At 47.0% G+C, this 26,837-nt stretch overlaps 1 protein-coding gene and 1 non-coding gene across 2 annotated transcripts; both read right to left on the bottom strand.

Annotated features, from left to right (window-relative positions):
• Positions 1–6,016: 6,016 nt before the first annotated feature.
• LOC149667789 (uncharacterized) lies at positions 6,017–7,209 on the bottom strand. Its single transcript, XM_089841284.1, has 4 exons — positions 6,984–7,209; positions 6,637–6,793; positions 6,430–6,555; positions 6,017–6,336 (listed from the first exon to the last, which is right to left on the bottom strand). Exons 1-4 carry the CDS (start codon positions 7,189–7,191, stop codon positions 6,054–6,056), a joined length of 774 nt encoding a protein of 257 aa, XP_089697410.1. The 5' UTR covers positions 7,192–7,209; the 3' UTR covers positions 6,017–6,053.
• An 18,798-nt stretch (positions 7,210–26,007) lies between these two features.
• Positions 26,008–26,080, bottom strand: TRNAD-GUC (transfer RNA aspartic acid (anticodon GUC)). The gene has a single exon. It is a non-coding gene; the product is annotated as a tRNA-Asp (tRNA).
• Between the last annotated feature and the right edge of the window lie 757 nt (positions 26,081–26,837).

Below are 26,837 nucleotides of genomic sequence, written 5' to 3'. Positions count from 1 at the left end.
GTAAAAACCTTGACTTTCTACGTCACATCTGAGACCTCACAACACCGCTCCCGGATGGGCTCGAACCACCAACCTATTGGTTAACAGCCGAAGGCGCAATGGTCAGCGCGTTCAGCTGTTAACCGAAAGGTTGGTGGTTCGAGCCCTCCCGGGAGCGGTGTTGTGACGTCTCAGATGAAACGTAAAATGTCAGAGTTTTTCCACAATACCTGACGAGCATTTAATTTTTGGGCTTCCGTGGCGCAATGGTTAGCGCGTGCAGCTGTTAATCGAAAGGTTGGTAGTTCAAGCCCACCCGGGAGAGGTGTTGAGAGGTCTCAGATGTAGCGTGAAAAGTCAAACTTTTTCCATAATACGTGATAACCATTTATTTTCTGATCTTTCGTGGCTCAATGGTTAGCGCATTCGGCTGTTAACCAATAGCTTGGTGGTTCGAGCCCACCCGGGAGCGGTGTTTTTGGATCTCAAATGTAACGTAAATAGCCAAAGTTTTTCCGCAATACCTGACGACCAATTTTTTTTGGGCGTCCGTGGCGCAATGGTTAGCGCGTTCGGCTGTTAACCAAAAGGTTGGTGGTTCGAGCCCATCCGGGAGCGGTGTTGTGAGGTCTCAGATGTGAAGTAAAAAGCCAAAGTTTTTCCACAATACCTGACAACCGTTTAATTTTTGAGCTTCCGTGGCTCAATGGTTAGCGCGTTCAGCTGTTAACCAATAGGTTGGTGGTTCGAGCCCACCCGGGAGCGTTGTTGTGTGATCTCAAGTGTAACGTAGAAAGTCAAGGTTTTTACACAATACCTGACGAGCATTTAATTTTTGGGCTTCCGTGGCACAATGGTTAACGCGTTCAGCTGTTAATCGAAAGGTTGGTGGTTCGAGCCCACCCGGGAGAGGTGTTGTGGGGTCTCAAATGTAACGTAGAAACCCAAAGTTTTTCCACAATACCTGACAACAATTTAATTTCTGAGCTTCCGTGGCTCAATGGTTAGCGCGTTCGGCTGCTAACCAATAGGTTGGTGGTTCGAGCCCATCCGGGAGCGGTGTTGTGAGGTCTAAGATGTGACGTAAAAAGTCAAGGTTTTTACACAATACCTGACGAGCATTTAACTTTTGGGCTTCCGTGGCGCAATGGTTAGCGCGTTCGGCTGTTAACCAATAGGTTGGTGGTTCGAGCCCATCCGGGAGCGGTGTTGTGAGGTCTCAGATGTGACGTAAAAAGTCAAGTTTTTTGCACAACACCTGACGAGCATTCAGCTTTTGGGCTTCCGTGGCGCAATGGTTAGCGCGTTCGGCTGTTAATCGAAAGGTTGGTGGTTCGAGCCCACCCGGAAGAGGTGATGTGGGGTCTCAGATGTAGCGTAAAAAGTCAAAACTTTTCCACAATACGTGAGAACCATTTAATTTCTGAGCTTCAGTGGCGCAATGGTCAGCGCGTTCAGCTGTTAACCGAAAGGTTGGTGGTTCGAGCCCTCCCGGGAGCGGTGCTGTGACGTCTCAGATGTAACGTAAAATGTCAGAGTTTTTCCACAATACCTGACGAGCATTTAATTTTTGGGCTTCCGTGGCGCAATGGTTAGCGCGTTCAGCTGTTAATCGAAAGGTTGGTGGTTCAAGCCCACCCGGGAGAGGTGTTGAGAGGTCTCAGATGTAGCGTGAAAAGTCAAACTTTTTCCATAATACGTGATAACCATTTATTTTCTGATCTTTCGTGGCTCAATGGTTAGCGCGTTCGGCTGTTAACCAATAGCTTGGTGGTTCGAGCCCACCCGGGAGCGGTGTTTTTGGATCTCAAATGTAACGTAAATAGCCAAAGTTTTTCCGCAATACCTGACGACCATTTTTTTTTGGGCGTCCGTGGCGCAATGGTTAGCGCGTTCGGCTGTTAACCGAAAGGTTGGTGGTTCGAGCCCATCCGGGAGCGGTGTTGTGAGGTCTCAGATGTGAAGTAAAAAGCCAAAGTTTTTCCACAATACCTGACAACCGTTTAATTTCTGAGCTTCCGTGGCTCAATGGTTAGCGCGTTCAGCTGTTAACCAATAGGTTGGTGGTTCGAGCCCATCCGGGAGCGGTGTTGTGAGGTCTCAGATGTGACGTAAAAAGTCAAGGTTTTTACACAATACCTGACGAGCATTTAATTTTTGGGCTTCCGTGGCACAATGGTTACCGCGTTCAGCTGTTAATCGAAAGGTTGGTGGTTCGAGCCCACCCGGGAGAGGTGTTGTGGGGTCTCAAATGTAACGTAGAAAGCCAAAGTTTTTCCACAATACCTGACAACAATTTAATTTCTGAGCTTCCGTGGCTCAATGGTTAGCGCGTTCGGCTGTTAACCAATAGGTTGGTGGTTCGAGCCCATCCGGGAGCGGTGTTGTGAGGTCTAAGATGTGACGTAAAAAGTCAAGGTTTTTACACAATACCTGACGAGCATTTAACTTTTGGGCTTCCGTGGCGCAATGGTTAGCGCGTTCGGCTGTTAACCAATAGGTTGGTGGTTCGAGCCCATCCGGGAGCGGTGTTGTGAGGTCTCAGATGTGACGTAAAAAGTCAAGTTTTTTGAACAACACCTGACGAGCATTTAGATTTTGGGCTTCCGTGGCGCAATGGTTAGCGCGTTCGGCTGTTAACCAATAGGTTGGTGGTTCGAGCCCACCCGGGAGCGGTATTGTGTGATCTCAAATGTAACGTAGAAAGCCCTAGTTTTTCCACAATACCTGACAACCATTTAATTTCTGAGCTTCCGTGGCTCAATGGTTAGCGCGTTCGGCTGTTAACCAATAGGTTGGTGGTTCGAGCCCACCCGGGAGCGGTGTTGTGGGATCTCAAATGTAACGTAGAAAGCCAAAGTTTTTGCACAATAAATGACGACCATTTAATTTTTGGGCTTCCGTGGCGCAGTGGTTAGCGCGTTCGGCTGTTAACCAATAGGTTGGTGGTTCGACCCCTTCCGGGAGCGGTGTTTTGAGGTCTCAGATTTGACGTAAAAAGTCAAGGTTTTTACACAATACCTGACGAGCATTTAACTTTTGGGCTTCCGTGGCGCAATGGTTAGCGCGTTCGGCTGTTAACCAATAGGTTGGTGGTTCGAGCCCATCCGTGAGCGGTGTTGAGAGGTCTCTGATGTGACGGAAAAAGTCAAGGTTTTTACACAATACCTGACGAGCATTTAACTTTTGGGCTTCCGTGGCGCTATGTTTAGCGCGTTCGGCTGTTAACCAATAGGTTGGTGGTTCGAGCCCATCCGGGAGCGGTGTTGTGAGGTCTCAGATGTGACGTAAAAAGTCAAGGTTTTTACACAATACCTGACGAGCATTTAATTTTTGGGCTCCCGTGGCGCAATGGTTAGCGCGTTCAGCTGTTAATCGAAAGGTTGGTGGTTCGAGCCCACCCGGGAAGGGTGTTGTGGGGTCTCAAATGTAACGTAGAAAGCCAAAGTTTTTCCACAATACCTGACGACCATTTAATTTTTGGGCTTCCGTGGCGCAATGGTTAGCACGTTCGGCTGTTAACCAATAGGTTGGTGGTTCGAGCCCATCCGGGAGCCGGGTTGTGAGGTCTCAGATGTGACGTAAAAAGTCAAGGTTTTCCACAATACCTGACAACCATTTAATTTCGGAGCTTCCGTGGCTCAAGGGTTAGCGCGTTCGGCTGTTAACCAATAGGTTGGTGGTTCGAGCCCACCCGGGAGCGGTGTTGTTGGATCTGAAATGTAACGTAGAAAGCCAAAGTTTTTGCACAATAAATGACGACCATTTAACTTTTGGGCTTCCGTGGCGCAATGGTTAGCGCGTTCGGCTGTTAACCAATAGGTTGGTGGTTCGACCCCATCCGGGAGCGGTGTTGTGAGGTCTCAGATGTGACGTAAAAAGTCAAGGTTTTTACATAATACCTGACGAGCATTTAACTTTTGGGCTTCCGTGGCGCAATGGTTAGCGCCTTCGGCTGTTAACCAATAGGTTGGTGGTTCGAGCCCATCCGGGAGGGGTGTTGTGAGGTCTCAGATGTGACGTAGAAAGTCAAGGTTTTTACACAATACCTGACGAGCATTTAACTTTTGGGCTTCCGTGGCGCAATGGTTAGCGCGTTCGGCTGTTAACCAATAGGTTGGTGGTTCGAGCCCACCCGAGAGCGGTGTTGTGGGATCTGAAATGTAACGTAGAAAGCCAAAGTGTTTGCACAATAAATGACGACCATTTAATTTTTGGGCTTCCGTGGCGCAATGGTTAGCGCGTTCGGCTGTTAACCAATAGGTTGGTCGTTCGACCCCATCCGGGAGCGGTGTTGTGAGGTCTCAGATGTGACGTAAAAAGTCAAGGTTTTAAAGCGTACTACACACTATACCGTTTTGAGAGCGTGCATGACGTGGCGTGGCGCGACGTTTTCACGGCGTCAACGTTGGTGATACGTACGTCGCGCCACGCAACGGTGTGAGAGTTCACATTTTCGCGTTAGGCCTATTTTTTGTTTTGGCGCGATTTTCAAAAATGGATTCCGAGTCAGAAAACGAAGACATTGTTTTGGCTATTATTTTGAGTAGAAGAAGACGGAGACGAAAAAATCGAGCCACATGGGTTCATCCTTATTTAACAAGAAGAAATGAACTTTCGGAATTTCATAATTTAGTTAGCGAGCTTAGAGTTGAAAATAAAGATCTTTATTTTACATATTTTCGAATGTTTCCATCCACAATGGATCATTTGTTAAGTTTGGTCGGGCCTAGTATTAGAAAATACCACACTCAATTTCGGGAGCCAATTTCTGAAAAAGAACGACTGGCATTAACGCTGAGGTAAATCATTTTTGAGGATAAAACGAAAAAAGTATTTTGTAGAAAATCTGCTTTCTGGTCAAAAGATATCTAGCTACTGGAGACAGTATGCAGACAGTCGCATTCAGTATGAGGGTTGGAAGATCTACAACATCCCATATTATTAGAGACACTTGCGGCGCTCTATGGGAAGCACTGCAGAGGAAATATCTGCCGGCACCCTCTTTAGCGCAGTTTACCACAATCAGTAGGGATTTTTGGCTAAAATGGCAATATCCAAATTGCTTAGGCGCGATTGATGGCAAACATATCAGAATACAGGTAAATAGAAAACGGTATCTGCAATCAATTTCCTCAAAGTAATTTGTGTTTAGGCTCCCCACAATTCCGGCAGTGATTATTACAACTACAAGAAATTCTTCAGCATTGTTCTTTTGGCAATTACGGACGCCCAATATAGATTTGTCACTGTAGATATCGGTGATAGTGGACACCATAGCGATTCAGGGATTCTGACAAATTCGGCATTTTGGAGAGCCATGACATCAGGCAAAATAGCAATTCCTGCGCCAGCAAATTTACCAGGCTCAAACGAAATCATACCTCACATGTTCATCGGAGATGGAGGATTTCCTCTTAACAAGTAAAACTTGAACTTGAGCAGAAAATGGTATCATTATATGGTATAATGCTGCATTTTCAGATTTTTGATGCGACCTTACAATCGGCCTCGCTTGCCAAGAACACAAAGAATTTTTAACTATCGTTTATCTAGGGCAAGACGAATAGTGGAAAATACATTTGGCATTTTAACAGCAAGGTTTGAAACCAAACAAGAGTCTAGCAAATATACTTTTTTGTCAAGTTATATAATTTCCAACAGATGGAGGATTTTGCTCCGGCCAATCATTGCATCAGAAGAAACAACTCTAGAAATTATTAAAGCCATATGCGTTCTTCACAATTTCTTGAGGCAAATTGTGATAAACAAGACCTTTGATTGTGAGAACAGATACTGCCCTCCCAGTTTTATGGATAGAGAAAACCAAGATGGGGAGGTTATACCGGGTGAATGGAGAAATGATGCTGGTTTTACACAATTGAGATCTTTGGGTCGACAAGGTAGTAGGAATAACACCAGACAATGCGAGGAAATTCGAGAAAAACTTTGCCAGTTTTTTAATTCCGAAATAGGAATGATTGCTTGGCAAGATAGTCAAATATAGGGAATTCAATAAATAATCACAAACAACGGGTTCAAATGAACAATTTATTTAATTTTTTAATGAAACGTCACTCATATTCAAGCTCAAACAGAAGAGCTTCAATATTTTTTCGAGCCAAAGCTTGTTTTTTTGGTTCCAATGCCTCTATTCTTTCAACTAAAGACATACAATAGAGCTCTACTGCAGACTGAGACTTCTTTCTTTCAACAGGCTCCAATCGTTTCCGTTCTGCAATATTCTTAAGAATTTCAATCTCTAGTGCATCTTTGGCCTTTCTCTTTGTGTTAGGAGTTTTTTCATTTTCAACTACCGGCGGAGCTGACTTCCCATTATTTACAGATGAATTTTCACTATTTTATATATATATATATATATATATATCTCAATAAATTATACCATGACGAAAAAAACCAAATTTCATGACAAGCAAACTTTGTGTATACCCCTGGGTTTCTGGGTTTTGCGTTTCAAACAGGGTTTCGTTGCTGATTTCTAGGTCTTCCGATATCAGATATCCGCCAGACTGATCCGATACATCATTTACTTCATCCCGATAGTTTGAAATCATACTAGATATTAGCAAGATAAACTAATAAGCAAATAGTTCTTATTTCTCAAATGATAAATGGAATTAAATCCGATTAAAATACCTTTTGTGCTTAATGTGGTCAGACAAAAAACTTAAGAGTGAAAACAATGGCCATCTCTGTGTAACCAAAGCTTCGGAACCAGTTGGTAAATTTGCACCCTTTTTTTCCCTAGTAAACCGGTCTCTGATAGTTTTCCATCTTTTCTTAACTTCAGTTTCTAAATTTTTCACATATTTTCTATTTAAGTACTACTGTCAAGAACGAATTCAAGCTGATGTAGGCTACTGTCTAGAAAGAAACACCTTCCTTTTCCTTCCCCTATTAACCCAATAGAACCTAGCCAAGGCTTAGCCGACTTTAAGACGTTATAATTCACAACCATGTTTACGAAAATAAAGGTCACAAACCTGTTGATGATAATTCTGTAGCAATTTCATTCCATAAAACTTCTTTCTTTTTAAAATCTTTAAAATCAGGCCTTCTTAGGTCGTAGATTTGTGGTCTTTCTCGAACCGCTTCAACTAGCCTCTCGTCAAAGTCCGCCATTTTTAAATGGAAAAACGACGCGCACGCCTCCAAAAGTTCGGAATCCGAAACTTCAGCGTTTCGCGACATTTCCTTCGCGCGTCGTCAACGGCGTAGCGTTTTCGAAGCGTTTTGGAGACGTTTCGAAAACGCCGCGCCACGCCACGTCACGCACGCTCTCAAAACGGTATAGTGTGTAGTACGCTTTACATAATACCTGACGAGCATTTAACTTTTGGGCTTCCGTGGCGCCATGGTTAGCGCGTTCGGCTGTTAACCAATAGGTTGGTGGTTCGAGCCCATCCGGGAGCGGTGTTGTGAGGTCTCAGATGTGACGTAAAAAGTCAAGGTTTTCCACAATACCTGACAACCATTTAATTTCTGAGCTTCCGTGGCTCAATGGTTAGCGCGTTCAGCTGTTAACCAATAGGTTGGTGGTGCGAGCCCATCCGGGAGCGGTGTTGTGAGGTCTCAGATGTGACGTAAAAAGTCAAGGTTTTTACACAATACCTGACGAGCATTTAATTTTTGGGCTTCCGTGGCACAATGGTTACCGCGTTCAGCTGTTAATCGAAAGGTTGGTGGTTCGAGCCCACCCGGGAGAGGTGTTGTGGGGTCTCAAATGTAACGTAGAAAGCCAAAGTTTTTCCACAATACCTGACAACAATTTAATTTCTGAGCTTCCGTGGCTCAATGGTTAGCGCGTTCGGCTGTTAACCAATAGGTTGGTGGTTCGAGCCCATCCGGGAGCGGTGTTGTGAGGTCTAAGATGTGACGTAAAAAGTCAAGGTTTTTACACAATACCTGACGAGCATTTAACTTTTGGGCTTCCGTGGCGCAATGGTTAGCGCGTTCGGCTGTTAACCAATAGGTTGGTGGTTCGAGCCCATCCGGGAGCGGTGTTGTGAGGTCTCAGATGTGACGTAAAAAGCCAAAGTTTTTGCACAATAAATGACGACCATTTAATTTTTGGGCTTCCGTGGCGCAGTGGTTAGCGCGTTCGGCTGTTAACCAATAGGTTGGTGGTTCGACCCCTTCCGGGAGCGGTGTTTTGAGGTCTCAGATTTGACGTAAAAAGTCAAGGTTTTTACACAATACCTGACGAGCATTTAACTTTTGGGCTTCCGTGGCGCAATGGTTAGCGCGTTCGGCTGTTAACCAATAGGTTGGTGGTTCGAGCCCATCCGGGAGCGGTGTTGTGAGGTCTCAGATGTGACGTAAAAAGTCAAGGTTTTTACACAATACCTGACGAGCATTTAACTTTTGGGCTTCCGTGGCGCTATGTTTAGCGCGTTCGGCTGTTAACCAATAGGTTGGTGGTTCGAGCCCATCCGGGAGCGGTGTTGTGAGGTCTCAGATGTGACGTAAAAAGTCAAGGTTTTTACACAATACCTGACGAGCATTTAATTTTTGGGCTCCCGTGGCGCAATGGTTAGCGCGTTCAGCTGTTAATCGAAAGGTTGGTGGTTCGAGCCCACCCGGGAAGGGTGTTGTGGGGTCTCAAATGTAACGTAGAAAGCCAAAGTTTTTCCACAATACCTGACGACCATTTAATTTTTGGGCTTCCGTGGCGCAATGGTTAGCACGTTCGGCTGTTATCCAATAGGTTGGTGGTTCGAGCCCATCCGGGAGCCGGGTTGTGAGGTCTCAGATGTGACGTAAAAAGTCAAGGTTTTCCACAATACCTGACAACCATTTAATTTCGGAGCTTCCGTGGCTCAAGGGTTAGCGCGTTCGGCTGTTAACCAATAGGTTGGTGGTTCGAGCCCACCCGGGAGCGGTGTTGTTGGATCTGAAATGTAACGTAGAAAGCCAAAGTTTTTGCACAATAAATGACGACCATTTAATTTTTGGGCTTCCGTGGCGCAATGGTTAGCGCGTTCGGCTGTTAACCAATAGGTTGGTGGTTCGACCCCTTCCGGGAGCGGTGTTTTGAGGTCTCAGATTTGACGTAAAAAGTCAAGGTTTTTACACAATACCTGACGAGCATTTAACTTTTGGGCTTCCGTGGCGCAATGGTTAGCGCGTTCGGCTGTTAACCAATAGGTTGGTGGTTCGAGCCCATCCGGGAGCGGTGTTGTGAGGTCTCAGATGTGACGTAAAAAGTCAAGGTTTTTACACAATACCTGACGAGCATTTAACTTTTGGGCTTCCGTGGCGCTATGTTTAGCGCGTTCGGCTGTTAACCAATAGGTTGGTGGTTCGAGCCCATCCGGGAGCGGTGTTGTGAGGTCTCAGATGTGACGTAAAAAGTCAAGGTTTTTACACAATACCTGACGAGCATTTAATTTTTGGGCTCCCGTGGCGCAATGGTTAGCGCGTTCAGCTGTTAATCGAAAGGTTGGTGGTTCGAGCCCACCCGGGAAGGGTGTTGTGGGGTCTCAAATGTAACGTAGAAAGCCAAAGTTTTTCCACAATACCTGACGACCATTTAATTTTTGGGCTTCCGTGGCGCAATGGTTAGCACGTTCGGCTGTTATCCAATAGGTTGGTGGTTCGAGCCCATCCGGGAGCCGGGTTGTGAGGTCTCAGATGTGACGTAAAAAGTCAAGGTTTTCCACAATACCTGACAACCATTTAATTTCGGAGCTTCCGTGGCTCAAGGGTTAGCGCGTTCGGCTGTTAACCAATAGGTTGGTGGTTCGAGCCCACCCGGGAGCGGTGTTGTTGGATCTGAAATGTAACGTAGAAAGCCAAAGTTTTTGCACAATAAATGACGACCATTTAATTTTTGGGCTTCCGTGGCGCAGTGGTTAGCGCGTTCGGCTGTTAACCAATAGGTTGGTGGTTCGACCCCTTCCGGGAGCGGTGTTTTGAGGTCTCAGATTTGACGTAAAAAGTCAAGGTTTTTACACAATACCTGACGAGCATTTAACTTTTGGGCTTCCGTGGCGCAATGGTTAGCGCGTTCGGCTGTTAACCAATAGGTTGGTGGTTCGAGCCCATCCGGGAGCGGTGTTGTGAGGTCTCAGATGTGACGTAAAAAGTCAAGGTTTTTACACAATACCTGACGAGCATTTAACTTTTGGGCTTCCGTGGCGCTATGTTTAGCGCGTTCGGCTGTTAACCAATAGGTTGGTGGTTCGAGCCCATCCGGGAGCGGTGTTGTGAGGTCTCAGATGTGACGTAAAAAGTCAAGGTTTTTACACAATACCTGACGAGCATTTAATTTTTGGGCTCCCGTGGCGCAATGGTTAGCGCGTTCAGCTGTTAATCGAAAGGTTGGTGGTTCGAGCCCACCCGGGAAGGGTGTTGTGGGGTCTCAAATGTAACGTAGAAAGCCAAAGTTTTTCCACAATACCTGACGACCATTTAATTTTTGGGCTTCCGTGGCGCAATGGTTAGCACGTTCGGCTGTTATCCAATAGGTTGGTGGTTCGAGCCCATCCGGGAGCCGGGTTGTGAGGTCTCAGATGTGACGTAAAAAGTCAAGGTTTTCCACAATACCTGACAACCATTTAATTTCGGAGCTTCCGTGGCTCAAGGGTTAGCGCGTTCGGCTGTTAACCAATAGGTTGGTGGTTCGAGCCCACCCGGGAGCGGTGTTGTTGGATCTGAAATGTAACGTAGAAAGCCAAAGTTTTTGCACAATAAATGACGACCATTTAATTTTTGGGCTTCCGTGGCGCAATGGTTAGCGCGTTCGGCTGTTAACCAATAGGTTGGTGGTTCGACCCCATCCGGGAGCGGTGTTGTGAGGTCTCAGATGTGACGTAAAAAGTCAAGGTTTTTACATAATACCTGACGAGCATTTAACTTTTGGGCTTCCGTGGCGCAATGGTTAGCGCCTTCGGCTGTTAACCAATAGGTTGGTGGTTCGAGCCCATCCGGGAGCGGTGTTGTGAGGTCTCAGATGTGACGTAGAAAGTCAAGGTTTTTACACAATACCTGACGAGCATTTAACTTTTGGGCTTCCGTGGCGCAATGGTTAGCGCGTTCGGCTGTTAACCAATAGGTTGGTGGTTCGAGCCCACCCGAGAGCGGTGTTGTGGGATCTGAAATGTAACGTAGAAAGCCAAAGTGTTTGCACAATAAATGACGACCATTTAATTTTTGGGCTTCCGTGGCGCAATGGTTAGCGCGTTCGGCTGTTAACCAATAGGTTGGTCGTTCGACCCCATCCGGGAGCGGTGTTGTGAGGTCTCAGATGTGACGTAAAAAGTCAAGGTTTTTACATAATACCTGACGAGCATTTAACTTTTGGGCTTCCGTGGCGCAATGGTTAGCGCGTTCAGCTGTTAACCGAAAGGTTGGTGGTTCGAGCCCACCCGGGATGGGTGTTGTGGGGTCTCAAATGTAACGTAGAAAGCCAAAGTCTTTCCACAATACCTGACAACCGTTTAATTTCTGAGCTTCCGTGGCTCAATGGTTAGCGCGTTCAGCTGTTAAGCAATAGGTTGGTGGTTCGAGCCCAAACGAGAGAGGATTTGTGGGGTCTCAGAAGTAGCGTGAAAAGTCGTAACTTTTCAACAATACCTGACAACCATTTAATTATTGGGCGTCCGTGGCGCAATGGTTAGCGCGTTCGGCTGTTAACCAATAGGTTGGTGGTTCGAGCCCATCCGGGAGCGGTGTTGTGAGGTCTTAGATGTGACGTAAAAAGTCAAGGTTTTTACACAATATCTGACGAGCATCTAATTTTTGGGCTTCCGTGGCGCAATGGTTAGCGCGTTCAGCTGTTAATCGAAAGGTTGGTGGTTCGAGCCCACCCGGGAGAGGTGTTGTGGGGTCTCAAATGTAACGTAGAAAGCCAAAGTTTTTCCACAATTCCTGACAACCGTTTAATTTCTGAGCTTCCGTGGCTCAATGGTTAGCGCGTTCAGCTGTTAACCAATAGGTTGGTGGTTCGAGCCCACCCGGGAGCGGTGTTGTGTGATCTCAAATGTAACGTAGAAAGCCAAAGTTTTTCCACAATACCTGACGACCATTTAATATTTGGGCTTCCGTGGCGCAATGGTTAGCGCGTTCGGCTGTTAACCAATAGGTTGGTGGTTCGAGCCCACCCGGGAGCGGTGTTGTTGGATCTGAAATGTAACGTAGAAAGCCAAAGTTTTTGCACAATAAATGACGACCATTTAATTTTTGGGCTTCCGTGGCGCAATGGTTAGCGCGTTCGGCTGTTAACCAATAGGTTGGTGGTTCGACCCCATCCGGGAGCGGTGTTGTGAGGTCTCAGATGTGACGTAAAAAGTCAAGGTTTTTACATAATACCTGACGAGCATTTAACTTTTGGGCTTCCGTGGCGGAATGGTTAGCGCCTTCGGCTGTTAACCAATAGGTTGGTGGTTCGAGCCCATCCGGGAGCGGTGTTGTGAGGTCTCAGATGTGACGTAGAAAGTCAAGGTTTTTACACAATACCTGACGAGCATTTAACTTTTGGGCTTCCGTGGCGCAATGGTTAGCGCGTTCGGCTGTTAACCAATAGGTTGGTGGTTCGAGCCCACCCGAGAGCGGTGTTGTGGGATCTGAAATGTAACGTAGAAAGCCAAAGTGTTTGCACAATAAATGACGACCATTTAATTTTTGGGCTTCCGTGGCGCAATGGTTAGCGCGTTCGGCTGTTAACCAATAGGTTGGTCGTTCGACCCCATCCGGGAGCGGTGTTGTGAGGTCTCAGATGTGACGTAAAAAGTCAAGGTTTTTACATAATACCTGACGAGCATTTAACTTTTGGGCTTCCGTGGCGCAATGGTTAGCGCGTTCAGCTGTTAACCGAAAGGTTGGTGGTTCGAGCCCACCCGGGATGGGTGTTGTGGGGTCTCAAATGTAACGTAGAAAGCCAAAGTCTTTCCACAATACCTGACAACCGTTTAATTTCTGAGCTTCCGTGGCTCAATGGTTAGCGCGTTCAGCTGTTAAGCAATAGGTTGGTGGTTCGAGCCCAAACGAGAGAGGATTTGTGGGGTCTCAGAAGTAGCGTGAAAAGTCGTAACTTTTCAACAATACCTGACAGCCATTTAATTATTGGGCGTCCGTGGCGCAATGGTTAGCGCGTTCGGCTGTTAACCAATAGGTTGGTGGTTCGAGCCCATCCGGGAGCGGTGTTGTGAGGTCTTAGATGTGACGTAAAAAGTCAAGGTTTTTACACAATATCTGACGAGCATCTAATTTTTGGGCTTCCGTGGCGCAATGGTTAGCGCGTTCAGCTGTTAACCAATAGGTTGGTGGTTCGAGCCCACCCGGGAGCGGTGTTGTGTGATCTCAAATGTAACGTAGAAAGCCAAAGTTTTTCCACAATACCTGACGACCATTTAATATTTGGGCTTCCGTGGCGCAATGGTTAGCGCGTTCGGCTGTTAACCAATAGGTTGGTGGTTCGAGCCCATCCGGCAGCGGTGTTGTGAGGCCTCAGATGTGAGGTAAAAAGTCAAAGTTTTACTTCAATACCTGACGAAAATTTAATTTTTGGGCTTCAGTGGCGCAATGGTTAGCGCGTTCGGCTATTAACCAATAGGTTGGTGGTTCGAGCCCATCCGGGAGAAGTGTTGTGAGACGTCTCAGATGTAACGTAAAATGTCAGAGTTTTTCCACAATACCTGACGAACATTTAATTTTTGGGCTTCAGTGGCGCAATGGTCAGCGCGTTCAGCTGTTAACCGAAAGGTTGGTGGTTCGAGCCCAAACGAGAGAGGTTTTGTGGGGTCTCAGATGTAGCGTGAAAAGTCGTAACTTTTCAACAATACCAGACAACCATTTAATTTATGAGCTTCCGTGGCTCAATGGTTAGCGCGTTCAGCTGTTAACCAATAGGTTGGTGGTTCGAGCCCACCCGGTAGCGGTGTTGTGTGATCTCAAATGTAACGTAGAAAGCCAAAGTTTTTCCACAATACCTGACGACCATTTAATTTTTGGGCTTCCGTGGCGCAATGGTTAGCGCGTTCGGCTGTTAACCGAAAGGTTGGTGGTTCGAGCCCATCCGGCAGCGGTGTTGTGAGGCCTCAGATGTGAAGTAAAAAGTCAAAGTTTTACCTCAATACCTGACGAAAATTTAATTTTTGGGCTTCAGTGGCGCAATGGTTAGCGCGTTCGGCTATTAACCAATAGGTTGGTGGTTCGAGCCCATCCGGGAGAAGTGTTGTGACGTCTCAGATGTAACGTAAAATGTCAGAGTTTTTCCACAATACCTGACGAACATTTAATTTTTGGGCTTCAGTGGCGCAATGGTCAGCGCGTTCAGCTGTTAACCGAAAGGTTGGTGGTTCGAGCCCAAACGAGAGAGGTTTTGTGGGGTCTCAGATGTAGCGTGAAAAGTCGTAACTTTTCAACAATACCTGACAACCATTTAATTTTTGGGCGTCCGTGGCGCAATGGCTAGCGCGTTCGGCTGTTAACCGAAAGGTTGGTGGTTCGAGCCCATCCGGGAGCGGTGTTGTGACGTCTCAGATGTTACGTAAAATGTCAGAGTTTTTCCACAATACCTGACAACCATTTAATTTCGGAGCTTCCGTGGCGCAGTAATTAGCGCGTCCAGCTCTTAATCGAAAGGTTGGTGGTTCGAGCCCACCCGGATGAGGTGTTGTGGGGTCTCAGATGTAGCGTTAAAAGTCAAAACTTTTCCACAATACGTGACAACCATTTAATTTCTGATCTTCCGTGGCTCAAAGGTTAGCGCGTTCGGCTGATAACCAATAGGTTGGTGGTTCGAGCCCACCCGGCAGCGGTGTTTTTGGATCTCAAATGTAACGTAAATAGCCAAAGTTTTTCCACAATACCTGACGACCATTTAATTTTTGGGCCTCAGTGGCGAATGGTTAGCGCGTTCGGCTGTTAACCGAAAGGTTGGTGGTTCGAGCCCATCCGGGAGCGGTGTTGTGAGGTCTCAGATGTGAAGTAAAAAGTCAAGGTTTTACCTCAATACCTGACGAAAATTTAATTTTTGGGCTACAGTGGCGCAATGGTCAGCGCGTTCAGCTGTTAATCGAAAGGTTGGTGGTTCGAGCCCGCCCGGAAGAGGTATTGTGTGGTCTCAGATGTAGCGTAAAAAGTCAAAACTTTTCCACAATACGTGACAACCATTTAATTTCTCAGCTTCCTTGGCTCAATGGTTAGCGCGTTCGGCAGTTAATCGAAAGGTTGGTGGTTCGAGCCCATCCGTGAGCGGTGTTGTGTGGTCTCAGATGTAGCGTGAAAAGTCAAACTTTTTCCATAATACGTGATAACCATTTATTTTCAGAGCTTCCGTGGCTCAATGGTTAGCGCGTTCGGCTGTTACCCAATAGGTTGGTGGTTCGAGCCCACCCGGGAGCGGTGTTTTGGGATCTCAAATGTAACGTAAATAGCCAAAGTTTTTCCACAATACCTGACGACCATTTAATTTTTGGGCCTCAGTGGCGCAATGGTTAGCGCGTTCAGCTGTTAACCGAAAGGTTGGTGGTTCGAGCCCACCCGGGAGAGGTGTTGTGGGGTCTCAAATGTAACGTAGAAAGCCAAAGTCTTTCCACAATACCTAACAACCGTTTAATTTCTGAGCTTCCGTGGCTCAATGGTTAGCGCGTTCAGCTGTTAAGCAATAGGTTGGTGGTTCGAGCCCAAACGAGAGAGGATTTGTGGGGTCTCAGAAGTAGCGTGAAAAGTCGTAACTTTTCAACAATACCTGACAACCATTTAATTATTGGGCGTCCGTGGCGCAATGGTTAGCGCGTTCGGCTGTTAACCAATAGGTTGGTGGTTCGAGCCCATCCGGGAGCGGTGTTGTGAGGTCTTAGATGTGACGTAAAAAGTCAAGGTTTTTACCCAATATCTGACGAGCATCTAATTTTTGGGCTTCCGTGGCGCAATGGTTAGCGCGTTCAGCTGTTAACCGAAAGGTTGGTGGTTCGAGCCCACCCGGGAGAGGTGTTGTGGGGTCTCAAATGTAACGTAGAAAGCCAAAGTTTTTCCACAATACCTGACAACCGTTTAATTTCTGAGCTTCCGTGGCTCAATGGTTAGCGCGTTCAGCTGTTAACCAATAGGTTGGTGGTTCGAGCCCACCCGGGAGCGGTGTTGTGTGATCTCAATTGTAACGTAGAAAGCCAAAGTTTTTCCACAATACCTGACGACCATTTAATTTTTGGGCTTCCGTGGCGCAATGGTTAGCGCGTTCGGCTGTTAACCGAAAGGTTGGTGGTTCGAGCCCATCCGGCAGCGGTGTTGTGAGGCCTCAGATGTGAAGTAAAAAGTCAAAGTTTTACCTCAATACCTGACGAAAATTTAATTTTTGGGCTTCAGTGGCGCAATGGTTAGCGCGTTCGGCTGTTAACCAATAGGTTGGTGGTTCGAGCCCACCCGGGAGCGGTGTTTTGGGATCTCAAATGTAACGTAAATAGCCAAAGTTTTTCCACAATACCTGACGACCATTTAATTTTTGGGCCTCAGTGGCGCAATGGTTAGCGCGTTCAGCTGTTAACCGAAAGGTTGGTGGTTCGAGCCCACCCGGGAGGGGTGTTGTGGGGTCTCAAATGTAACGTAGAAAGCCAAAGTCTTTCCACAATACCTGACAACCGTTTAATTTCTGAGCTTCCGTGGCTCAATGGTTAGCGCGTTCAGCTGTTAAGCAATAGGTTGGTGGTTCGAGCCCAAACGAGAGAGGATTTGTGGGGTCTCAGAAGTAGCGTGAAAAGTCGTAACTTTTCAACAATACCTGACAACCATTTAATTATTGGGCGTCCGTGGCGCAATGGCTAGCGCGTTCGGCTGTTAACCGAAAGGTTGGTGGTTCGAGCCCTCCCGGGAACGGTGTTGTGACGTCTCAGATGTAACGTAAAATGTCAGAGTTTTTCCAAAACACCTGACGAACATTTAACTTTTGGGCTTCCGCGGCGCAATGGTTAGCGCGTTCAGCTGTTAATCGAAAGGTTGGTGGTTCGAGCCCGCCCGGAAGAGGTATTGTGTGGTCTCAGATGTAGCGTAAAAAGTCAAAACTTTTCCATAATACGTGATAACCATTTATTTTCTGAGCTTCCGTGGCTCAATGGTTAGCGCGTTCAGCTGTTAAGCAATAGGTTGGTGGTTCGAGCCCAAACGAGAGAGGATTTGTGGGGTCTCAGAAGTAGCGTGAAAAGTCGTAACTTTTCAACAATACCTGACAACCATTTAATTATTGGGCGTCCGTGGCGCAATGGTTAGCGCGTTCGGCTGTTAACCAATAGGTTGGTGGTTCGAGCCCATCCGGGAGCGGTGTTGTGAGGTCTTAGATGTGACGTAAAAAGTCAAGGTTTTTACACAATATCTGACGAGCATCTAATTTTTGGGCTTCCGTGGCGCAATGGTTAGCGCGTTCAGCTGTTAATCGAAAGGTTGGTGGTTCGAGCCCACCCGGGAGAGGTGTTGTGGGGTCTCAAATGTAACATAGAAAGCCAAAGTTTTTCCACAATACCTGACAACCGTTTAATTTCTGAGCTTCCGTGGCTCAATGGTTAGCGCGTTCAGCTGTTAACCAATAGGTTGGTGGTTCGAGCCCACCCGGGAGCGGTGTTGTGTGATCTCAATTGTAACGTAGAAAGCCAAAGTTTTTCCACAATACCTGACAACCGTTTAATTTCTGAGCTTCCGTGGCTCAATGGTTAGCGCGTTCAGCTGTTAAGCAATAGGTTGGTGGTTCGAGCCCAAACGAGAGAGGATTTGTGGGGTCTCAGAAGTAGCGTGAAAAGTCGTAACTTTTCAACAATACCTGACAACCATTTAATTATTGGGCGTCCGTGGCGCAATGGCTAGCGCGTTCGGCTGTTAACCGAAAGGTTGGTGGTTCGAGCCCTCCCGGGAACGGTGTTGTGACGTCTCAGATGTAACGTAAAATGTCAGAGTTTTTCCAAAACACCTGACGAACATTTAACTTTTGGGCTTCCGCGGCGCAATGGTTAGCGCGTTCAGCTGTTAATCGAAAGGTTGGTGGTTCGAGCCCGCCCGGAAGAGGTATTGTGTGGTCTCAGATGTAGCGTAAAAAGTCAAAACTTTTCCATAATACGTGATAACCATTTATTTTCTGAGCTTCCGTGGCTCAATGGTTAGCGCGTTCGGCTGTTAACCAATAGGTTGGTGGTTCGAGCCCACCCGGGAGCGGTGTTTTGGGATCTCAAATGTAACGTAAATAGCCAAAGTTTTTCCACAATACCTGACGACCATTTAATTTTTGGGCCTCAGTGGCGCAATGGTTAGCGCGTTCAGCTGTTAACCGAAAGGTTGGTGGTTCGAGCCCACCCGGGAGAGGTGTTGTGGGGTCTCAAATGTAACGTAGAAAGCCAAAGTCTTTCCACAATACCTGACAACCGTTTAATTTCTGAGCTTCCGTGGCTCAATGGTTAGCGCGTTCAGCTGTTAAGCAATAGGTTGGTGGTTCGAGCCCAAACGAGAGAGGATTTGTGGGGTCTCAGAAGTAGCGTGAAAAGTCGTAACTTTTCAACAATACCTGACAACCATTTAATTATTGGGCGTCCGTGGCGCAATGGTTAGCGCGTTCGGCTGTTAACCAATAGGTTGGTGGTTCGAGCCCATCCGGGAGCGGTGTTGTGAGGTCTTAGATGTGACGTAAAAAGTCAAGGTTTTTACACAATATCTGACGAGCATCTAATTTTTGGGCTTCAGTGGCACAATGGTTAGCGCGTTCAGCTGTTAATCGAAAGGTTGGTGGTTCGAGCCCACCCGGGAGAGGTGTTGTGGGGTCTCAAATGTAACGTAGATAGCCAAAGTTTTTCCACAATACCTGACAACCGTTTAATTTCTGAGCTTCCGTGGCTCAATGGTTAGCGCGTTCAGCTGTTAACCAATAGGTTGGTGGTTCGAGCCCACCCGGGAGCGGTGTTGTGTGATCTCAAATGTAACGTAGAAAGCCAAAGTTTTTCCACAATACCTGACGACCATTTAATATTTGGGCTTCCGTGGCGCAATGGTTAGCGCGTTCGGCTGTTAACCAATAGGTTGGTGGTTCGAGCCCATCCGGCAGCGGTGTTGTGAGGCCTCAGATGTGAAGTAAAAAGTCAAAGTTATACTTCAATACCTGACGAAAATTTAATTTTTGGGCTTCAGTGGCGCAATGGTTAGCGCGTTCGGCTATTAACCAATAGGTTGGTGGTTCGAGCCCATCCGGGAGAAGTGTTGTGACGTCTCAGATGTAACGTAAAATGTCAGAGTTTTTCCACAATACCTGACGAACATTTAATTTTTGGGCTTCAGTGGCGCAATGGTCAGCGCGTTCAGCTGTTAACCGAAAGGTTGGTGGTTCGAGCCCAAACGAGAGAGGTTTTGTGGGGTCTCAGATGTAGCGTGAAAAGTCGTAACTTTTCAACAATACCAGACAACCATTTAATTTATGAGCTTCCGTGGCTCAATGGTTAGCGCGTTCAGCTGTTAACCAATAGGTTGGTGGTTCGAGCCCACCCGGTAGCGGTGTTGTGTGATCTCAAATGTAACGTAGAAAGCCAAAGTTTTTCCACAATACCTGACGACCATTTAATTTTTGGGCTTCCGTGGCGCAATGGTTACCGCGTTCGGCTGTTAACCGAAAGGTTGGTGGTTCGAGCCCATCCGGCAGCGGTGTTGTGAGGCCTCAGATGTGAAGTAAAAAGTCAAAGTTTTACCTCAATACCTGACGAAAATTTAATTTTTGGGCTTCAGTGGCGCAATGGTTAGCGCGTTCGGCTATTAACCAATAGGTTGGTGGTTCGAGCCCATCCGGGAGAAGTGTTGTGACGTCTCAGATGTAACGTAAAATGTCAGAGTTTTTCCACAATACCTGACGAACATTTAAATTTTGGGCTTCAGTGGCGCAATGGTCAGCGCGTTCAGCTGTTAACCGAAAGGTTGGTGGTTCGAGCCCAAACGAGAGAGGTTTTGTGGGGTCTCAGATGTAGCGTGAAAAGTCGTAACTTTTCAACAATACCTGACAACCATTTAATTTTTGGGCGTCCGTGGCGCAATGGCTAGCGCGTTCGGCTGTTAACCGAAAGGTTGGTGGTTCGAGCCCATCCGGGAGCGGTGTTGTGACGTCTCAGATGTTACGTAAAATGTCAGAGTTTTTCCACAATACCTGACAACCATTTAATTTCGGAGCTTCCGTGGCGCAGTAATTAGCGCGTCCAGCTCTTAATCGAAAGGTTGGTGGTTCGAGCCCACCCGGATGAGGTGTTGTGTGGTCTCAGATGTAGCGTTAAAAGTCAAAACTTTTCCACAATACGTGACAACCATTTAATTTCTGATCTTCCGTGGCTCAAAGGTTAGCGCGTTCGGCTGATAACCAATAGGTTGGTGGTTCGAGCCCACCCGGCAGCGGTGTTTTTGGATCTCAAATGTAACGTAAATAGCCAAAGTTTTTCCACAATACCTGACGACCATTTAATTTTTGGGCCTCAGTGGCGAATGGTTAGCGCGTTCGGCTGTTAACCGAAAGGTTGGTGGTTCGAGCCCATCCGGGAGCGGTGTTGTGAGGTCTCAGATGTGAAGTAAAAAGTCAAGGTTTTACCTCAATACCTGACGAAAATTTAATTTTTGGGCTACAGTGGCGCAATGGTCAGCGCGTTCAGCTGTTAACCGAAAGGTTGGTGGTTCGAGCCCTCCCGGGAACGGTGTTGTGACGTCTCAGATGTAACGTAAAATGTCAGAGTTTTTCCAAATCACCTGACGAACATTTAACTTTTGGGCTTCCGTGGCGCAATGGTTAGCGCGTTCAGCTGTTAATCGAAAGGTTGGTGGTTCGAGCCCGCCCGGAAGAGGTATTGTGTGGTCTCAGATGTAGCGTAAAAAGTCAAAACTTTTCCACAATACGTGACAACCATTTAATTTTTCAGCTTCCTTGGCTCAATGGTTAGCGCGTTCGGCAGTTAATCGAAAGGTTGGTGGTTCGAGCCCATCCGTGAGCGGTGTTGTGTGGTCTCAGATGTAGCGTGAAAAGTCAAACTTTTTCCATAATACGTGATAACCATTTATTTTCAGAGCTTCCGTGGCTCAATGGTTAGCGCGTTCGGCTGTTACCCAATAGGTTGGTGGTTCGAGCCCACCCGGGAGCGGTGTTTTGGGATCTCAAATGTAACGTAAATAGCCAAAGTTTTTCCACAATACCTGACGACCATTTAATTTTTGGGCCTCAGTGGCGCAATGGTTAGCGCGTTCAGCTGTTAACCGAAAGGTTGGTGGTTCGAGCCCACCCGGGAGAGGTGTTGTGGGGTCTCAAATGTAACGTAGAAAGCCAAAGTCTTTCCACAATACCTGACAACCGTTTAATTTCTGAGCTTCCGTGGCTCAATGGTTAGCGCGTTCAGCTGTTAAGCAATAGGTTGGTGGTTCGAGCCCAAACGAGAGAGGATTTGTGGGGTCTCAGAAGTAGCGTGAAAAGTCGTAACTTTTCAACAATACCTGACAACCATTTAATTATTGTTCGTCCGTGGCGCAATGGTTAGCGCGTTCGGCTGTTAACCAATAGGTTGGTGGTTCGAGCCCATCCGGGAGCGGTGTTGTGAGGTCTTAGATGTGACGTAAAAAGTCAAGGTTTTTACACAATATCTGACGAGCATCTAATTTTTGGGCTTCCGTGGCGCAATGGTTAGCGCGTTCAGCTGTTAATCGAAAGGTTGGTGGTTCGAGCCCACCCGGGAGAGGTGTTGTGGGGTCTCAAATGTAACGTAGAAAGCCAAAGTTTTTCCACAATACCTGACAACCGTTTAATTTCTGAGCTTCCGTGGCTCAATGGTTAGCGCGTTCAGCTGTTAACCAATAGGTTGGTGGTTCGAGCCCACCCGGGAGCGGTGTTGTGTGATCTCAATTGTAACGTAGAAAGCCAAAGTTTTTCCACAATACCTGACGACCATTTAATTTTTGGGCTTCCGTGGCGCAATGGTTAGCGCGTTCGGCTGTTAACCGAAAGGTTGGTGGTTCGAGCCCATCCGGCAGCGGTGTTGTGAGGCCTCAGATGTGAAGTAAAAAGTCAAAGTTTTACCTCAATACCTGACGAAAATTTAATTTTTGGGCTTCAGTGGCGCAATGGTTAGCGCGTTCGGCTGTTAACCAATAGGTTGGTGGTTCGAGCCCACCCGGGAGCGGTGTTTTGGGATCTCAAATGTAACGTAAATAGCCAAAGTTTTTCCACAATACCTGACGACCATTTAATTTTTGGGCCTCAGTGGCGCAATGGTTAGCGCGTTCAGCTGTTAACCGAAAGGTTGGTGGTTCGAGCCCACCCGGGAGGGGTGTTGTGGGGTCTCAAATGTAACGTAGAAAGCCAAAGTCTTTCCACAATACCTGACAACCGTTTAATTTCTGAGCTTCCGTGGCTCAATGGTTAGCGCGTTCAGCTGTTAAGCAATAGGTTGGTGGTTCGAGCCCAAACGAGAGAGGATTTGTGGGGTCTCAGAAGTAGCGTGAAAAGTCGTAACTTTTCAACAATACCTGACAACCATTTAATTATTGGGCGTCCGTGGCGCAATGGCTAGCGCGTTCGGCTGTTAACCGAAAGGTTGGTGGTTCGAGCCCTCCCGGGAACGGTGTTGTGACGTCTCAGATGTAACGTAAAATGTCAGAGTTTTTCCAAAACACCTGACGAACATTTAACTTTTGGGCTTCCGCGGCGCAATGGTTAGCGCGTTCAGCTGTTAATCGAAAGGTTGGTGGTTCGAGCCCGCCCGGAAGAGGTATTGTGTGGTCTCAGATGTAGCGTAAAAAGTCAAAACTTTTCCATAATACGTGATAACCATTTATTTTCTGAGCTTCCGTGGCTCAATGGTTAGCGCGTTCGGCTGTTAACCAATAGGTTGGTGGTTCGAGCCCACCCGGGAGCGGTGTTTTGGGATCTCAAATGTAACGTAAATAGCCAAAGTTTTTCCACAATACCTGACGACCATTTAATTTTTGGGCCTCAGTGGCGCAATGGTTAGCGCGTTCAGCTGTTAACCGAAAGGTTGGTGGTTCGAGCCCACCCGGGAGAGGTGTTGTGGGGTCTCAAATGTAACGTAGAAAGCCAAAGTCTTTCCACAATACCTGACAACCGTTTAATTTCTGAGCTTCCGTGGCTCAATGGTTAGCGCGTTCAGCTGTTAAGCAATAGGTTGGTGGTTCGAGCCCAAACGAGAGAGGATTTGTGGGGTCTCAGAAGTAGCGTGAAAAGTCGTAACTTTTCAACAATACCTGACAACCATTTAATTATTGGGCGTCCGTGGCGCAATGGTTAGCGCGTTCGGCTGTTAACCAATAGGTTGGTGGTTCGAGCCCATCCGGGAGCGGTGTTGTGAGGTCTAAGATGTGACGTAAAAAGTCAAGGTTTTTACACAATATCTGACGAGCATCTAATTTTTGGGCTTCCGTGGCGCAATGGTTAGCGCGTTCAGCTGTTAATCGAAAGGTTGGTGGTTCGAGCCCACCCGGGAGAGGTGTTGTGGGGTCTCAAATGTAACGTAGAAAGCCAAAGTTTTTCCACAATACCTGACAACCGTTTAATTTCTGAGCTTCCGTGGCTCAATGGTTAGCGCGTTCAGCTGTTAACCAATAGGTTGGTGGTTCGAGCCCACCCGGGAGCGGTGTTGTGTGATCTCAATTGTAACGTAGAAAGCCAAAGTTTTTCCACAATACCTGACGACCATTTAATTTTTGGGCTTCCGTGGCGCAATGGTTAGCGCGTTCGGCTGTTAACCGAAAGGTTGGTGGTTCGAGCCCATCCGGCAGCGGTGTTGTGAGGCCTCAGATGTGAAGTAAAAAGTCAAAGTTTTACCTCAATACCTGACGAAAATTTAATTTTTGGGCTTCAGTGGCGCAATGGTTAGCGCGTTCGGCTGTTAACCAATAGGTTGGTGGTTCGAGCCCACCCGGGAGCGGTGTTTTGGGATCTCAAATGTAACGTAAATAGCCAAAGTTTTTCCACAATACCTGACGACCATTTAATTTTTGGGCCTCAGTGGCGCAATGGTTAGCGCGTTCAGTTGTTAACCGAAAGGTTGGTGGTTCGAGCCCACCCGGGAGGGGTGTTGTGGGGTCTCAAATGTAACGTAGAAAGCCAAAGTCTTTCCACAATACCTGACAACCGTTTAATTTCTGAGCTTCCGTGGCTCAATGGTTAGCGCGTTCAGCTGTTAAGCAATAGGTTGGTGGTTCGAGCCCAAACGAGAGAGGATTTGTGGGGTCTCAGAAGTAGCGTGAAAAGTCGTAACTTTTCAACAATACCTGACAACCATTTAATTATTGGACGTCCGTGGCGCAATGGCTAGCGCGTTCGGCTGTTAACCGAAAGGTTGGTGGTTCGAGCCCTCCCGGGAACGGTGTTGTGACGTCTCAGATGTAACGTAAAATGTCAGAGTTTTTCCAAAACACCTGACGAACATTTAACTTTTGGGCTTCCGCGGCGCAATGGTTAGCGCGTTCAGCTGTTAATCGAAAGGTTGGTGGTTCGAGCCCGCCCGGAAGAGGTATTGTGTGGTCTCAGATGTAGCGTAAAAAGTCAAAACTTTTCCATAATACGTGATAACCATTTATTTTCTGAGCTTCCGTGGCTCAATGGTTAGCGCGTTCGGCTGTTAACCAATAGGTTGGTGGTTCGAGCCCACCCGGGAGCGGTGTTTTGGGATCTCAAATGTAACGTAAATAGCCAAAGTTTTTCCACAATACCTGACGACCATTTAATTTTTGGGCCTCAGTGGCGCAATGGTTAGCGCGTTTAGCTGTTAACCGAAAGGTTGGTGGTTCGAGCCATTGCGCCACGGAAGCCCAAAAATTAAATGGTCGTCAGGTATTGTGGAAAAACTTTGGCTTTCTACGTTACACTTGAGATCACACAACACCGCTCCCGGGTGGGCTCGAACCACCAACCTATTGGTTAACAGCTGAACGCGCTTACCATTGAGCCACGGAAGCTCAGAAATTAAACGGTTGTCAGGTATTGTGGAAAAACTTTGGCTTTTTACTTCACATCTGAGACCTCACAACACCGCTCCCGGATGGGATCGAACCACCAACCTTTCGGTTAACAGCCGAACGCACTAACCATGGCGCCACGGACGCCCAAAAAAAATGGTCGTCAGGTATTGCGGAAAAACTTTGGCTATTTACGTTACATTTGAGATCCAAAAACACCGCTCCCGGGTGGGCTCGAACCACCAAGCTATTGGTTAACAGCCGAACGCGCTAACCATTGAGCCACGAAAGATCAGAAAATAAATGGTTATCACGTATTATGGAAAAAGTTTGACTTTTCACGCTACATCTGAGACCTCACAACACCTCTCCCGGGTGGGCTTGAACCACCAACCTTTCGATTAACAGCTGAACGCGCTAACCATTGCGCCACGGAAGCCCAAAAATTAAATGCTCGTCAGGTATTGTGGAAAAACTCTGACATTTTACGTTACATCTGAGACGTCACAACACCGCTCCCGGGAGGGCTCGAACCACCAACCTTTCGGTTAACAGCTGAACGCGCTGACCATTGCGCCACTGAAGCTTAGAAATTAAATGGTTGTCACGTATTGTGGAAAAGTTTTGACTTTTTACGCTACATCTAAGACCCCACATCACCTCTTCCGGGTGGGCTCGAGCCACCAACCTTTCGATTAACAGCTGAATGCGCTAACCATTGCGCCAAGGAAGCCCAAAAATTAAATGTTCGTCAGGTATTGTGGAAAAACTCTGACATTTTACGTTACATCTGAGACATCACAACACCGCTCCCGGATGGGCTAGAACCACCAACCTATTGGTTAACAGCCGAACGCGCTAACCATTGAGCCACGGAAGCTCATAAATTAAATGGTTGTCAGGTATTGTTGAAAAGTTACGACTTTTCACGCTACATCTGAGACCCCACAAAACCTCTCTCGTTTGGGCTCGAACCACCAACCTTTCGGTTAACAGCTGAACGCGCTGACCATTGCGCCACTGAAGCCCAAAAATTAAATTTTCGTCAGGTATTGAGGTAAAACTATGACTTTTTACTTCACATCCGAGACCTCACAACACCGCTCCCGGATGGGATCGAACCACCGACCTTTCGATTGACAGCCGAACGCGCTAACCATTGAGCCACGGAAGCTCAGAAATTAAATGGTTGTCACGTATTGTGGAAAAGTTTTGCCTTTTTACGCTACATCTGAGACCCCACAACACCTCTTCCGGGTGGGCTCGAACCACCAACCTTTCGATTAACAGCTGAACGCGCTAACCATTGCGCCACGGAAGCCCAAAAATTAAATGTTCGTCAGGTATTGTGGAAAAACTCTGACATTTTACGTTACATCTGAGACATCACAACACCGCTCCCGGATGGGCTAGAACCTCCAACCTATAGGTTAACAGCCGAACGCGCTAACCATTGAGCCACGGAAGCTCAGAAATTAAATGGTTGTCAGGTATTGATGAAAAGTTACGACTTTTCAAGCTACATCTGAGACCCCACAAAACCTCTCTCGTTTGGGCTCGAACCACCAACCTTTCGGTTAACAGCTGAACGCGCTGACCATTGCGCCACTGAAGCCCAAAAATTAAATGTTCGTCAGGTATTGTGGAAAAACTCCGACATTTTACGTTACATCTGAGACGTCACAACACTTCTCCCGGATGGGCTCGAACCACCAACCTATTGGTTAATAGCCGAACGCGCTAACCATTGCGCCACTGAAGCCCAAAAATTAAATTTTCGTCAGGTATTGAGGTAAAACTTTGACTTTTTACTTCACATCTGAGGCCTCACAACACCGCTCCCGGATGGGCTCGAACCACCAACCTTTCGGTTAACAGCCGAACGCGCTAACAATTGCGCCACGGACGCACAAAAAAAATGGTCGTCAGGT

This window comes from Phalangium opilio, unplaced genomic scaffold (genome assembly GCF_054372755.1).
Source record: "Phalangium opilio isolate 3A_F unplaced genomic scaffold, DU_Popi_V2 ptg000056l_1, whole genome shotgun sequence".
Taxonomy (NCBI): domain Eukaryota; kingdom Metazoa; phylum Arthropoda; class Arachnida; order Opiliones; family Phalangiidae; genus Phalangium; species Phalangium opilio.
The sequence above is the reverse complement of the archived record's forward strand: the minus strand, read 5'-3'. Positions and strand labels throughout refer to the sequence as shown.